The following is a 16,982-nucleotide window of genomic DNA, read 5'->3' on the forward strand; positions in this document are numbered from 1 at the left end:
CAGGTGTGACCCGGGGAGTTATGTGTTAAATAAAGATCGTGATTTATATCTGAAACCATTGGACGGTTATGTCATGTGAGGTGTTATATGACAATTATAGACAGTCAAAATAGAATGCAGCTAAACTGGAGAAAATATCCCCAGCCCAAAGCAAATTTGTACATCTATTTTTTTTCTCAAAAATATGAACTTATATAAAGCCAAAATACCACTTTATTCTTCATCCCTTTCCTCTCCGAGTTATTTATTTTATTTTCTCTCCGAGTTTTGTATTTTATTTGTATCAAATAGTATATTAGGTGTTTTTCTGTAGAGCTCCTATCAAAAATAAAATAATCAAATTAAAAAAATCTCACTAGCTATCACGTCATCATAAAATTCTGCAATCGTCAGATAAGCCTTGCCGTATGAAAAAAACACAAGATGGAGATCAAGACCAATATATATAAGCTAAGACAACAAAATGATATGCCAACCACGTAATAAATTCTCACTGTGGACTTCTTTAAAAAGTTGTTGTGCTGGTTTTTTTTATTAGTTCATCAACACCTTGGTATATCGTTTGGAGTGTCTACTTTGTAATATTATTGTAAGGTGATAGTATACATGTATAGAGTTTGGTGATCACTTACATGAACTACATGTAACAGACATTTCAATAAATATCACAATGCTTTGCCAAGTTAACAGCTTTTATTTGTTACAAAGAGTGAAAAATTGAATGCGTCCAAATCACTTTTCTGGATAGTATTTCACCAGGAACGCTCAAAGCTTTCGTTAAAGTAGTAAATATCAAAAGAGGATGTGGTATGATTGCCAATTGTTTAATGTAAAAATTATGAAAAACATCTGAAAAAAACAAGCAAAAAAGATACATAAATTTCGTCTAAAAGAGAAAATAACAATCAAAAGAAATAATAATGATCAATGACTTCCGGTAATGTTTCTACTCTAATTTAAATCTGCACTGAACATGACATTATAATTCATTAAAAGATAATCTTTGATCATCATCTGAAGCAGTAAGACTAACAGCTGTTGCAAATATAATTGTGTATCCGTCAAAAGACAAATTTAAGACAAGAGCGGTGTACTATTTTAACATATGTTTAGATTTGTATCTGTGCTGAGAATCGGCGACATTTCTGACTATTTCTACCGGCAAAATAGTTGGTATTTAATTCATTCAAGTCAATGCATTTGGCTGTACTTCTTTGTACATGTTATGTGGTTAAAATGGTTATTTAAACATTCTTTTTTTTTAATCATGCTGATGCATTCATATTGAATCTATGACACATGGTTTAATTTTACAGTTAATTAACTATGTTGATAAGTTGGTACCAATTTTTCAAATTCTACTCAAGATCAGAATCAAAAGACTATCTATACTAACCATTGCTAACGATTTGTCCTCGAATTTATAAAATGACAAGTATCATTGAGTATAGGTATATGTCTTATATCTGTAGGAGATCTTTGTCACATCTGTTTTTTTATTTCACAAATCAGATAACTTTCTGATGCTGTCATGACTGTTACAATCTAATTAATTTGTCTAAGTATTTTCCAAATGATAAGTACTTGTGTTATACATGTATATGGGTATCTTGGCATTTCTTTTAGTGTCTCAGTTTAGTGACTATAATCGTTGTTTTCCTGATTTTTTTTTTGTCAGTAGAGTGTTTTCCAACAAACAGAAACATCTCCCCCTATCATACGTAATTCGTCCTCTAATTTATAGCTGTATGATATATTTACCTGCATGATATGGTAGATATTGACACTTATGTTTATTTATTCCACACAGAAGCCACAATCCTGTATGATAGAAATCCTCTCCATGTGACCAGTAAGCAGTTGAAAATCCAACTAAATGTACAATCAGTGAACACGATAAAATATTCAAAATGATATAAACCAAACTACAAAACTTGGCACCAGATTTTCCACATGCTGGCATTCTACTAGTGTCATAATGTGCACATAGAATCCCTCTCTCGTCGTCTTCGGAATCGTTATCAGCCATTTTGTAAAAGTTTACATGATTAACCTAAATGCACGTCCTACAGAACGTGTGGTAAGGAAATATCAAATTACTCAGAATAAACAGACAGCGCGTAATAAGAAAATCGCAAGTTATTTTAACCTGCTGTAGAATCAATTAATGTGTCTTCAAGCATAGTCTACTACTTATTTACACATTCTCTTATTCAAATCTATCACTGAGATCTTTGGACGAAAAGTTTTCAAGCGATTTTACTTGTTCTATTTCAGCAACTTTTGATAATTGTTCTGATAGTTTAAATTACGACTATGTCAAAGTGAAAACTACAATGGGACCGACCTTGCACGATCAGGGGTCTGTTTGAGCGAGTAAATCCTTATCACCTACCATTGAGGCAATAACATGTATGCTTCATTTGAAAGGGTAAACGTACGCTACCTTTGTGGATGGTAAGCATAACCTACCATTAAGGGGTGATTTCGGGTGCTCCGGAAGGCTAAACAAATTCAGCTCCTTATGTCGCACCTGTAGTGATTATTTTATCGAGTATTAGATAGATATATATACTCACATGTGCCAAATCATATATAGTAATATATCTTTTATTTTGATTTTGATTTCAATGTCATCAATTACGGTAGTGCACAAATATGTGAACAACTTATCTAAATACAATTACATGAATATATGTAATAGTTATTTGAAAAATAAAGTCGAGGTTCGTTCTAGTTGCCAGTATTCTGCACAGCTAAGTTAACAAACGTCCATGGAATATTACTTCCATGAGTGACGATACTTTCACAAAACGATGTATAGCTGTTTTACTGGTATCAAAATTATAGGATTTCTATTTTAGCTAAAGTTATTGACGAATTTCTCAAAGTAAAAGTCGAAATATATATAAAAGTTTTTTTCAAGGTGTTTTTTCTTCGTGAAACAATTCTCCATATTGCCGAGACTGAGCAACAAAAATCAGTCCATAAGACCATTGCAGCGAGGAAAACGTGAATTTGCTGTAACGATACAGGCAGACGACATTCGTTGATGACCATCAAAGACCAGATCAATATGTACTGACAATGCCATGTCAATAGAATTTGATTACGCAGCGAGAGATGTTTACGGCCACAACGTCAACTGTTTATCAAATCGCCGATGGTAATGACAAACAGATTCATGCCATTAATGTTTCCCGTAAACTGAAATGCAAAAGAATCGACTGCAGAAAACATGTGAAGGCATGATTCAGACAAAGTCAAACTAAGATGTACAAAACAACTCGGCAAAACATGCCGAACAGTAGTATAATATTGGTTGACCTTTCAGATAATCATTTTTGGCATTGGTTACGTATACAGGAGTCAACAGAGAAAACATGAGCTCTTAAACCGACTATATCTGATAAATATCATGTCAAATATATATATATTTATCAGATAAAGTTATATATATCCTTCTTCGGCGATATCTCGTTTTTTCTCAATAACGTATGCTCAATGAAAATTACATTTATTGATATTTTGGAAAAAATGTCTATTGAAAGACGATAATTCAATACTGCAAAAGAAAATAAACTGCGAACCTACAGAAAATAAACTGTGAACCTACAGAACATTTAAAGCGAGGTATGAACTTGAAAAGTACATTCTACTGTCGTACTGGGTTAAGATAAAAAGGTTACAACAAAATTATGCAAAAATAAGAATAAGATCTAGAAAAGCTATTTAACGTGGTCGGTGAATAAAACAGCATTGCCATACGGTATGTCCCTTATGTAGATGCATTCTATTTTATTATGACATGTATATAGAACCAGAATTCCATTACTAGACGGTCTAGTAATGGACTTCTTGTAGAACTTAACCATATAACAAAATGTTTTAACGAGATTTCTAATATTGTCCCCTGTTTTATTTGTTTTATTTTGATTCAATGAGTAATGGAAAAAAAATGATTTTATATTTTCTTGAATGTGACATATTAAATATTATTGTTAATTGAACCAGTCACTGATAATTGAAATTTATAAAGAGAGAAACAACTGTATTATTCAATGTATGAACTGTGCGTGATTCGGGACTAATATTATATAGATTTCAAAAGAACATGTGGTGTGAGTGCCAATGAGACAACACTTCATTTAAGTCACAATTTGTAAAAGTAATCCATTATGGGAAAAAGTAAGGGCTTCAACAGTTACACGGAGCATTGGCTAAAACCACCGTTTGAGATATCAGAATTGATAACTTTATAGAGGAGGCATGCATGTTGTAAAAAATTATAAGCATTGTTATAAATATTAACATTATTTTCAATGCTACACGTTTGTAGTTTTTTTTGTCTCGTTTTGATATATAAAATATGTGTTTTCTTTAGAAACAATCCTATTGATTGAATTTTAAAGTAATAAAATTTTTATGATTATTCTTATCTACTAACTTCTTCTGTATTAATACACACAACTTATATCTTGGAACCGCTGAAGTCTATCCTTTAACTATTTTTAAAAGGATTAACTTTTTTTAAAACAAGTCATCTATTTACAGCTTGTCACCTAATCCTATCTGTGTGTGCTCCAACGCAGGAGGGAAATACTGACGAGAAACGCTTCCGTTTAGGACATTGTACTGTGCCGGCATCGTTTGTATTCAATAACTTTAGTAAGTGTCTTCATAAGTCACATGTAGTGACATGCTCAAACTTTCTTCTAATATTTTCCAACTGTTTCTTCTCTTCATCTTTATTTTAATGCAAATGCATGTTTGCAGAATTAAAGACACAAATTTGTAATACAATGTTCATATGCACCAGTTCGGCTTTGAACGTTTCGGTCCAATATTTCATGACTTTGTAAAGTTTGTACCGTGATCTTAAAAAAATATTTAATTGTAAACTTGTACAAATAATTAATTCCCCTGTAATATTTTATAAATAATTGCCCCCCCCCCCCAAACAAAAAAAATCAATACGGTGCGGTCCGGTGTATCCGCGCACCTAAGACTTGTGACTTCACTTCATTCAACTGATAAAACCAATAAGTGGATAATTTTGTGTGAACACATTCATAACATACTTTTATTTCATAAAATCTTCTGTTTGTATGGTTTCATCCTTTAGATTTTGTGTAATGTGTGTCCAAAATTAGGAAAACCCCTGTTCTGAGAGTTCCTCCAATGTCCGGTGATTTCGCGCATGCCTTCCAAAAATAGCTTATTTGAAATAAAGGAAAGATTTTATACTACGAAATATAGCTGAGTTTGTACCAAACACACTTCCAAGGATGTAGAGCAAAACATATTTCAATCTGATATTAATTTGACTTAAATAAAACAAAAATAATCCGGTGATGTAATTTTTTTAATGGAAATTGGCCAAATATGGTAAATCACGGGATTGCAGTTATTAATTAATTCTTGAACTTATCAATTTTATTTTTTTTTATTCCTTCGGAAGGCTAAAACAATAACAAGAACGATTTTGTATGTGTTACTGTGTTGATATGACAAAATCAGCTAATGCGCGATATCACGGACCGCGCGGACACCGGGGACTCCACTGTAATTGTCTTATAAAGTGTATAATCTTAAATTTATGCTTATACATGTTATATATGCAGTCAGTAACTGTATAAAGTCACAGAAGTTTGAAATCATAGCAATAAAGGTTCAAAACTCGACTATCACAGAATAAAAAAGTAAAGTGTGTCAATCCAATATATAGAAATATTAAAGAAACAAAGATTTTGAGTAAATGTCTAAAATTTCAATTGAAACTTAGAATAAGTTGATGACTGTCCTGTAATCTATTACTGTATATATGTTACAGCAAATAGGTGAAATTAGGAATTACACTAGTCCAAATAATTATGACGTCTTGAAAGGCTATTATATTTTTTTCTTTGACGTAAGGCGTCAAAGAAAAAAGTTATAATAGCCTTTCAAGACGTCATAATTATTTGGACTAGAATTACACGTAATAACTAAACATTTCAGTAAATACCTGTAATTACTAGCCAATTTAGTAATTACATGTATTTACTAGTTGTTTCAGTAATTACTGGTAATCACTGATTTTTTTTGTCATTTTTACAGCTATTTACTAATTTGATGTTTTTGTTTTAAAATTAAAAACATAATACAAGATACCAAATAAGAGGGTAAAGGGATAGTGATTTTAAGGGAGCTTACGTAAGGATGTAGGAATATAAGGCACATCAAAAGTGCATACTCTTTAATGTTTGTGAATTGAAACTGGAAAACGGGTGTTTTATAGGTTTTAAAACTCTGTAAATATATGCATGCAAGACAATGATATCTATCCAAAATTGATTTTTTTGGTAAATAACTTATAAATGGACTAGTTTTTTCCCCAGATTACATACACTCTACAGTTAAAGTTTTTAAAACATTAGGTTTTATAAACCATCCTGAATTTTTACCCAATTTTGACAGAAACTTCTTACAGTACTAGTCAAAAGATAGTATCTCATGGACAATTTTAAGATTAATAGCAAAAGTAGCCTATTTGTTCTGCAAAACCCTTACAACTTGAATAGCTTAATACATCGACAACCCATCTCCAGCTAGAGGTTGAATTGAAGGTCACATGAATACATATTCAATGAGGTCCAAATATTCACTTGCAAGTGCACAACTCGTTACCCTTGTTTCTCAGCTAATTTAGCAAAGTAGAATCAAATTGGCTGCTAACAGTGAATTATGATTTCACTATATCATTTTTATTAATGATTTAACAACAACAAAAATAAATCTTTTTTTATATCTCGAAGCTAATGCACATAACAGTTCATTCTAGTTCTTAACCTTCATAACGTTATCTTTTCTTTATAAGGTACAAAAATGTAGTAAGTCTAAATATTCTTCAAATTCAAAGTTTTCTTTTTAGAAATTTAAAACATACTGCTTTGGGAGAATTTTTCATTTCTGATTTCCATGTCTGCTGAAATTGGTCAAAAATTGTTAATGCTCAACTTGAACCATTTTGGATTTAAACTAAACATGCTAAAGTTACTCTGATTTAACCAAATATTTTAAAGTCCATAATTATTTATTCAAGATATTTTTAATACAAATCAACCATTCAATACAAAGTTTAAGAGTACTAACTGATCTTCTAGTTAGTATTACCATAACTTTTGATGATCTGAACATAGTACAACATTGTTTTAGCAGTCAGTAAATAGGTGTAAAAATTCATTTTAAAATAAGTAATTACTGGTAATAACTGGACTGTTTCAGGAATTACTTGTATTTACTAAGTGCATCGGGGATTACCTGTAATTCCTAAATTTTAGTAAATACATGTAATTCCTAATTTCACCTATTTACTGTAACATATATAAGTGGATGACTGTCCTGTAATCTATTACTGTATATATTTCAGCTCCCATTCAGGTAAACAATCTAGGATGGCACAGAACAAGGTTACGTTTAAGTCTGAGAACAAACTTGGGGACTGTCCAGGAGTTGTGACGGGTGATCCAGCCGTGACAAAGAAAGGGCTTGTAGTAATCCAGGAATGGTGGGGTATGAATGAGCAAATTATTCAGGAGGCAGCACTCATAGCAAAGTCAGGGTTTGTGACCTTGAACCCTGACCTTTATAGAGGAAAGGTGGCAACAGATAACGAGACTGCTGGACATTACATGAATGATTTAGACTGGCCAGGAGCTGTGGCTGACATTAAAGGAGCTATTTTATATCTGAAGAATGCTGGGTGTACAAAGGTGGGTTCTATATCTGAAGAATGCTGGATGTACAAAGGTGGGTTTATATCTGAAGAATGTTGGATGTACAAAGGTGGGTTTATATCTGAAGAAAGCTGGATGTACAAAAGTGGGTTTTATATCTGAAGAATGCTGGGTGTACAAAGGTGGGTTCTATATCTGAAGAATGCTGGATGTACAAAGGTGGGTTTTATATCTGAAGAATGCTGGATGTACAAAGGTGGGTTTATATCTGAAGAATGCTGGGTGTACAAAGGTGGGTTTATATCTGAAGAAAGCTGGATGTACAAAGGTGGGTTCTATATCTGAAGAATGCTGGATGTACAAAGGTGGGTTCTATATCTGAAGAATGCTGGATGTACGAAGGTGGGTTTTATATCTGAAGAATGCTGGATGTACAAAGGTGGGTTTATATTTGAAGAAAGCTGGAGGTACAAAGGTGGGTTTATATTTGAAGAAAGCTGGGGGTACAAAGGTGGGTTTTATAGTTGAAGAATGCTGGATGTACAAAGATGGGTTTATATTTGAAGAATGCAGGGTGTACAAAGGTGAGTTTTATATATGAATAATGCTGGGTGTACAAAGGTGAGTTTATATCTGAAGAATGCTGGATGTACAAAGGTGGGTTTATATTTGAAGAAAGCTGGAGGTACAAAGGTGGGTTTATATTTGAAGAAAGCTGGGGGTACAAAGGTGGGTTTATATCTGAAGAATGCTGGGTGCACAAAGATGGGTTTATATCTGAAGAATGCTGGGTGTACAAAGGTGGGTTTATATCTGAAGAATGCTGGATGTACGAAGGTGGGTTTATATCTGAAGAATGCTGGATGTACAAAGGTGGGTTTATATCTGAAGAACGCTGGGTGTACAAAGGTGGGTTCTATATCTGAAGAATGCTGGATGTACAAAGGTGGGTTTTATAGTTGAAGAATGCTGGATGTACAAAGGTGGGTTTATATTTGAAGAATGCAGGGTGTACAAAGGTGAGTTTTATATATGAATAATGCTGGGTGTACAAAGGTGAGTTTATATCTGAAGAATGCTGGATGTACAAAGGTGGGTTTATATTTGAAGAAAGCTGGAGGTACAAAGGTGGGTTTATATTTGAAGAAAGCTGGGGGTACAAAGGTGGGTTTATATCTGAAGAATGCTGGATGTACAAAGGTGGGTTTATATCTGAAGAATGCTGGATGTACAAAGGTGGGTTTATATTTCTGAAGAATGCTCGGTGTACAAAGGTGGGTTTATATCTGAAGAATGCTGGATGTACAAAGGTGAGTTTATATTTGAAGAAAGCTGGGGGTACAAAGGTGGGTTTATATTTGAAGAAAGCTGGGTATAAAATGGTGGGTTTTATAATAGTCTGAAAAATTATGGGTGTAAATAGGTGAATTTTATATCTACTTTATATTTTCAGGTTGGTGTGACTGGGTTTTGTATGGGGGGAGCCCTCACTCTTGCCTCAGCTGCATTAGTTCCAGAGGTTGATGCTGCAGCACCATTTTATGGGATTCCAGGCAAAGCACTTTGTGATTTAAAGAATATAAAGTGTCCAGTTCAGTGTCATTTTGGTAACTTAGATACCATGGAAGGATTCTCTGCTCCCAAAGATCAGGAATTGTTGGAACAAACATTAAAAGAGACTGGAGTTGTTTTTGAATTTTACCGCTATGAGGCTAACCATGCCTTTACCAACACCACTGGCCCTAACTACAACAAAGAATGCTGTGACTTAGCACTAAAACGCATGTGTGAATTCATGGGCAAGAATTTAAGTTGACTTGGACCTCAATTGTAAAACTACACAATATATAGTGCTAGTCAAAACTACACCTAGTCATTTAATGATTGGTTGGTTGGTTATTTTTGGTGTGCCGGCAGCATTTTGATTCATATCAGTACTTATTTTTTGTATGAAGTGGACTTTTTACATGTTTAAAACTGTTTGAAAAAATATTAAATGAGAAAATCATCTTAGAAAGAATTTTATTACTTTATTACACAAAGACTATAAAGTACTTATGAATACTAAGTGGGGAATATATTAATGAGACAGCAACCCTATAACATAGATAAAAAAAATAACATGAATTCATGGAAAGTTGGGGTAAATGCTCATGAACAGCAACCCTACAGCTTAAATAGATCAGATAAAGATCAAACATGCATACAAGGAGATGTGGGTTATATGTTCGTGGACAGCAACCCTACAGCAAAGATAAACAAAATAAAGATCAAACGTGAAAATAAGGAGATGGGGGTTTATGTCCATGGACAGCAACCCAACACTGGTCAACAGCATAGATAAATTATATAAAGAATAAAAGTATATACAAAGAGATGTGTTTAAATGCTCATGGACAGCAACCCTATAGCTTAAATAGATCAGATAAAGATCAAACATGCATACAAGGAGATGTGAGTTATATTTCTATGAGCATCATCCTTACAGCACAAATAAACAAAATAAAGACTAAACTTACATATGAGTAAAAAGACATGTGGGATATTTGTCCCTGGACAGCAACCCTACAGCACAAATAAACAAAAAATGTACACCATATTGAAATAATATAACAGAGTAGTTGACGAGGCAGTTTGTGACCAGTAATGTTAAAAATAAAGTTCTATTTCATTAAACCAATTCATTAAAAAAAATCCTAAAAGTCCAACTGCAGTGTACACCTGGAAACCCTAAAAATCTCACTGCATTGTACACCTGGAAACCCTAAAATTCCCACTGCAGTGTATACCTGGAAACCCTAAAAATCTCACTGCATTGTACACCTGGAAACCCTAAAATTCCCACTGCAGTGTATACCTGGAAACCCTAAAAATCTCACTGCATTGTACACCTGAAAACCCACAAAATCTCACTGCATTGTACACCTGGAAACCCTAATACCCCACTGCAGTGCACACTTGGAAACCCTCAAAATACCACTGCAGTGTACACCTGGAAACCCTTAACATCCAACTGCAGTGTACACCTGGAAACCCTTAACATCCAACTGCAGTGTACACCTCGAAACCCTTAAAATCTCACTATAGTGTACACCTCGAAACCCTAAAAATCCCACTGCAGTGTATACCCGGAAACGTTAACCCCAAAAAAATCCCACTGCAGTATACACCTGGAAACCCTAAAAAGTCACTGCAGTGTTCACCTGGAAACCCTAAAAATCCCACTGCAGTGTACACCTGGAAATCCTAAAAATCCCACTGCACTCCCCATGGAAACTCAATAAATCATACTGTAGTTTACACATGGTAACCCCAAAACCGGTTGCCATGTAGTCATGGAAAATCTGAAAAAAAATACACTTCAGTGTACACATAGAAAATTTAAAAAATCACACTTTTAGAAACTTAAAACGGCTCTGCAGTCTACACATGGAAACCCTAAAAATCTTATTGTATTGTTCACAGAAAGTTTAAACACACCAAAGCAGTGTACTATACATGGAAACCCTCAAACCCAAAGTTTAGTAGTTAAAGGAACTAACATTTAACTTCAAGGTGTTTGTGGTATAAAATTGAAAAAAAATTGGTCATATATTGGTATCACGTTGGTGTCTTCTGCGTCGTCGTTGTCCGAAGACATTAGGTTTTCGCACTATAACTTTAGTATAAGTACTAGTTTATAGAAGGCATGCCTTTATAGAAATCTATGAAATTAAAACACAAGGTTTATGACCACAAAAGGAAGGTTGGGATTGATTTTGTGAATTTTGCTCCCAAAATTTGAGGAATTAGGGGCCAAAAAGGGCCCAAATAAGCATTTTCTTGGTTTTCACACTATTACTTTAGTTCTACAAAATGGAAATCTATGAAATTTTGAAACAAGGTTAATGGCCACAAAAGGAACGTTGGGATCGATTTTGGTAATTTTGGTTCCAACAGTTTAGGAATTGGAGGCCAAAAAGGGCCCAAATAAGCATTTTCTTGGTTTTCGCACTATTACTTTAGTTTAAGTAATAGAAATCTTTGAAGTTTTGACACAAGGTTTATGACCACAAAAGGAAGATTGGGATTGATTTTGGGAGTTTTGGTTCCAAAGCTTTAGGAATTAGGGGCCAAAAAAAGGGCCCAAATAATCATTATTCTTGGTTTTCGCACAATAAATTTAGTATAAGTAAACAGAAATCAATGAAACTTAAACACAAGGTTTATGACCATAAAAGGAAGGTTGGGATTGATTTTGGGAGTTTAGGTCTCAACAGTTTAGGAATTAGGGGCCCAAAGGCTCCAAAATTAAACTTTGTTTGATTTTGACAAAAATTGAATAGTTAGGGTTCTTTGATATGCCGAATCAAACTGTGTATGAAGATTCTAAATTTGTGGTCCCGTTTCAAATTGGTCTACAGTAAGGTCCAAAAGTCCAAAATTAAACTTAGTTTGATTTTAGCAAAAAAATGAATCTAAAAATGTACTTAGATTTTTTATTATTGGCCCTGTTTTCAAGTTAGTCCAAATCGGGGTCTGAAATTAAACTTAGTTTGATTTCATCAAAATTTCAATAATTAGGGTTCTTTGATATGCCAAATCTAACTGTGTATGTAGATTCTTAATTTTTGGTCCCGTTTTCAAATTGGTCTACATTAAAGTTCAATGATCCAAAATTGAACTAAGTTTGATTTCAACAAAAATTGAACTCTTGGGCTTCTTTGATATGCTGAATCTTAACATGTACTTAGGTTTTTGATTATGGGCCCCTTTGCAAGTTGGTCGAAATCAGGATCCAAAATTATTATATTAAGTATTGTGCAATAGCAAGAAATTTTCAATTGCACAGTATTCAGCAGTAGCAAGAAATCTTCGATTGCACAGTATTGCGAAATAGCAAGAAATCTTCAATTGCACAGTATTGTGCAATAGCAAGTATTTTCAATTGCCCAGTATTTTGCAATAGCAAGAAATATCTTATTGCGCAATAGCAAGAAATTTTCAATTGGAGTTATCTTTCTTTGTCCAGAATAGTACATTGTAGTTGAATCAACTTAAAACATTGATTTATCCAAATTATAATGTATATTCACTTTTACTACCAGCTGATCAATTAAAACAATCTTTACCATTCAGTGATAACAAGCACTTTTTTACATTTTAATATTTTATGATGTATTTAAATGAGTAGTTATTGTTGCAAACTCCAGTAAAAATTTGAATTGAGATCAGTTTTGGAATAAGGGAAAGGGGGATGTGAAAAAAATGGGGGGGGGGGGGGGGGGGGTCAATTTTTCTCATTTCAGACTTCATAAATAAAATAGAAAAATTCTTCAAACATTTGTTTAGAGGATTAATATACGACAGCATAGTGAATTGCTTAAAGGCAAAAAAAAAATCAGTTCATTAAAACATTCATTCTGTGTCAGAAACCTATGATGTGTCAACTATTTAATCACAATCTAAATTTAGAGCTGAATCCAGCTTGACTGTTGTGTCAATACTTGCCCCGACCGTTCAGGGTTCAACCTCTGCGGTCGTATAAAGGAAACTTTAAGAAGATCAATTGAGTGCACACAATGAATGAATAATGATGTATTGAAATTCGAAAAATAACCTGCAGTATACACAAGGAATGATAATAATAAAAAATGAATAAAAACTCTAAAATTCCCACTGCAGTACACACATGGCCACGGAATGATGAAAAAAATATGTATTGAAACTTTAGAAAACCCTACTGCATTGTACACATCGAAACTCTAAAGCAGTATTACGTTTTCGAAGTGTCCACATTGAAAATACAAAACCCCACTGCAGTTTACAAATCGAAGGCATAAATAAAGATGTATGAAAGCTCCAAACCCCATGCTGCAGTGTAAACATGTAAGATAGATAACTGAATATGTCAATTATGTTCATGCAAAAATATTAAATGGAATTCAGAGACCAGACTGATCTAGCAGACACACAAGTTACACTCTACCAAAAATTGAAGCCGATCTCACGATTTCTAAAGTTAGAACGGGAATAGAATGAAATTCGAACTTAAAAAAAAAGTATGTGTTTTAAACTTAAGTTTCATCAGATCATTCAAAATAAAGGTTCCGCCATCTGCTACACTGGACACATACTGAGCTTATACCTGCGCCTAATAATGAGTAATTGTTCATTCAGTTTCATAAATTTTCAACAACAAAAAAAAATCAAAAAAAAATCAGCAGAGGACCATTTACCACCTTTTCTCGTCTCCTGCCGTTCTGGGAAAGTACGTAAGAATTGTCCTTCTAATTTACTTTTTGTTTGTACACCGTTGTACAGAAATGAACGATGTAAAGAATAAAGTAATCATATCATGATTCTAGAAAAGGTAATTATAGTATTATAAATAAAATCAATTTTTATTGGAAATTAAAGAATACGTTTATTTTTATATAATAATCTTGCCAAAAAAAAAGAGTATTACACTCTCATATCTTACATAGGGAGGACATTACGTATGTTGTTATAACTTGTGTCAAATCCCCTTTGCTACTTTAATGAGGGGGGGGCAAGGGGGGTCCCAATAACAGCAAAACAGCAAATTGATTTGGCTTATAACAGATAACAAGGAGTTGAAATGGACAAAAACAGATAACAGTAAATGAAATATTAAAATAAATCGGGTCCTTGACAAATCCAGTATTTCTTATTACGGGTAAAATCCTTTGTAATGAATTCCATTTTCTATGAACATTTGGTATATTCTTGTCCGTCCGTCATCAACATGTCGGACATTAACTCAAACATTCTTTAACCAATTTACATAAAATTTTTGGAAATTGTTTATATATATAATTTATCTTATCTTATCTTATCTTATATATCTATTGACGTGAGCTCCCTATTGTTTTTTTTGTAAATTTTAGATTTTAAGTTTCTGAGTAATGGGGTTTGATTCAATAAAAATGGTTTTTTTCCAGTTTTCTGATAATATCTCAAAAATCCTTTCACAAATTTGCAAGGAATTTTGGTGAATTGTTTATATCTATTTACATGAGCTCCCTTTCAATTTTTATCAATTTTAGATTTTACATTTCCGTGTTAAGGATTTTTATTAATTAAAAGGGGGGATTTTCTAATTTTTGAATAAATCCCGAAAATGATTTGAAACTTTAATACTCAATAGCTTTCCTAGAAAATATTCACATCCCTCGGGGATTATTAGTGTACGTCCAGTTGCATATGTCGGAACAGATGTGGTGATGACGAATTTCTTTCTTTATTCGAGAACAATCTAATTGATATATAAATCTGTGATTTTACTATGTTCATAACTTCGATGAACCAAAGCAAGTTATAGATCGACCTGTATTTAAATCAAATTGGTCCTCTTCTTCTTCTTCTTCTTCTTTTGGTATACAATAGTCTATCGAATTGGATGATTACATACTGTTGGTATACGTGGACTAGTCTATTTACAAAACTTTTACCCCAATTTGCACAAAATGTATGTTTCTTTCTTATGTTCAATGTATACATGTATATATTTTAAATTGCGCTGTAGTTCCGTAACTTTCTATCCGGGCGTATAAACGAATCGTCGACAAGTGCGCACATTTTTTTAATCAACATTTCTGGAATGATCCAACTATGTCCTTTACTATTGACAACGAGTAAATATTACATTGTGCCAGAGACATATAATACAATTATATGTCTCTGATTTTCCCCAAATTAACCCTTGGAAAAAATACGTATATTTGTATATCTTCAATTTTTTTTTTTTTTTTTTTTTTGGTATCATTTTTTTTTTTTTTATAAATAATATTCTTTACACCAGAAATTTTATTTATAAACAAGCGTATGAGTTAAGTAATGACAAGTATATTATATCACTTTCGGACACGCAAGACAGAGATGTATATTATACATGCACCTGATAGTTCAAAATGGAAAGTTATAAGTTATCGGCCGTGTACACTGATCAATACCTACAGAAGTGAAACGATGCATGAACTTGCAGGCCCGACAGGAAATCGCTTGAATACCTGGTCGTGTCACCTTACACCCCTCACAATACCTTTGGGAGTAATACCTTAAGCCATGCGGGTGATCAGTGGAGCGAAGATCCTAATTTATTTGAATAAAGTATATTACTTTAAAGAATTATGAACGAATTAGATTTTCGAAAACAACTTTCACGGAACTCTTATTTATGATTTGAACTTTGACTTTTTAACTAATTCCAATATTAACAGTTTAAAAATAACAGACTATATGGTTATTAAAAATATAAGAACATTTTCCAAATCAAGTTAGTTAGTCAGATAAAACAACCGTACGATTGACAAGATATCGACACGTAATTACGACAACATAGGTTACTGTAGTTTTGTTTCTTTATGGTTTATAGACATATCGTGATTTTTATTTGGACAAGATAACAAAATGGCGGAACGCAAAGAACTGATACTCAAAATTTAAAATCGATGGTGATCTCTTATCTAGCGGAATAGAACTTTAATATTTATAAATTTGAGCATTTTTATACAGAATGGACATAATATGAATTTTTGATTTTTTTGCGAAGTTTCCCTTTAACACAAAAACATTTTCAGCAGTTCTCATGAAACTTTGCTGAATAGTTTATGTCTATTGTTGTAAGCGCCCTTTCGATTTTTTTTTATTTCCGTTTTAATGTTATTCAGTTAAGGGGTTTATTCATTAAAAAAAATGGTATTTTCCAGTTTTCGGACAATAACTCAAAAATGTTCTCTGCAGTTCTCATGAAACTTTGATGTATTGTTTATATACATGATATATATTGACTGATTTTTATAAATATCTGATATGACATTGAGAAGTTATCGAATATTTCAAAAAGGTGACGGGCGTATCATGCACTCATGGCGTAGCTGTTTATTTGTTATGGAATACTTTTTTGTACAAATATCGAAACTCACACATGTTTGTAATTTAAATAATGTGTAATAAAATTGAGAATGGAAATGAGGAATATGTCAAAGAGACAAAAATTATATCTATTAAAAATTCAAGGGCAGTTATGGTATCAAAGTAGGTCCAATTGACATAGTTCTTGTGTTTGTTGCTATTAAAAAATAACCTAAAAGAGTTTGAATATATATATTCGCATTCTGACTTTTTTAAATGCCCATTTAATGAGGTGTGTGAATTTTTCTGAATAAGACTATGAGGCGAAGTTGTATATTGGGTAGAAAAATCAAAATCACCTTTATAAGCATGCAATTTATCAAGTAGGACCAATTTTGACACTCCAAA

At 32.9% G+C, this 16,982-nt stretch overlaps 1 protein-coding gene across 1 annotated transcript; it reads left to right on the forward strand.

Annotated features, from left to right (window-relative positions):
- The first annotated feature begins 2,063 nt into the window (after nucleotides 1-2,063).
- On the forward strand, nucleotides 2,064-9,735 carry LOC134702074 (protein usf-like). Its single transcript, XM_063563167.1, has 4 exons — nucleotides 2,064-2,080; nucleotides 4,555-4,668; nucleotides 7,412-7,754; nucleotides 9,172-9,735. The coding sequence occupies exons 3-4, from the start codon at nucleotides 7,437-7,439 to the stop codon at nucleotides 9,532-9,534; spliced, it is 681 nt and encodes a 226-aa protein (XP_063419237.1). The 5' UTR covers nucleotides 2,064-2,080; nucleotides 4,555-4,668; nucleotides 7,412-7,436; the 3' UTR covers nucleotides 9,535-9,735.
- The last annotated feature ends 7,247 nt before the right edge of the window (nucleotides 9,736-16,982 follow it).

The sequence above is a fragment of the Mytilus trossulus genome, unplaced genomic scaffold (assembly GCF_036588685.1).
Source record: "Mytilus trossulus isolate FHL-02 unplaced genomic scaffold, PNRI_Mtr1.1.1.hap1 h1tg000396l__unscaffolded, whole genome shotgun sequence".
NCBI classification, from domain to species: domain Eukaryota; kingdom Metazoa; phylum Mollusca; class Bivalvia; order Mytilida; family Mytilidae; genus Mytilus; species Mytilus trossulus.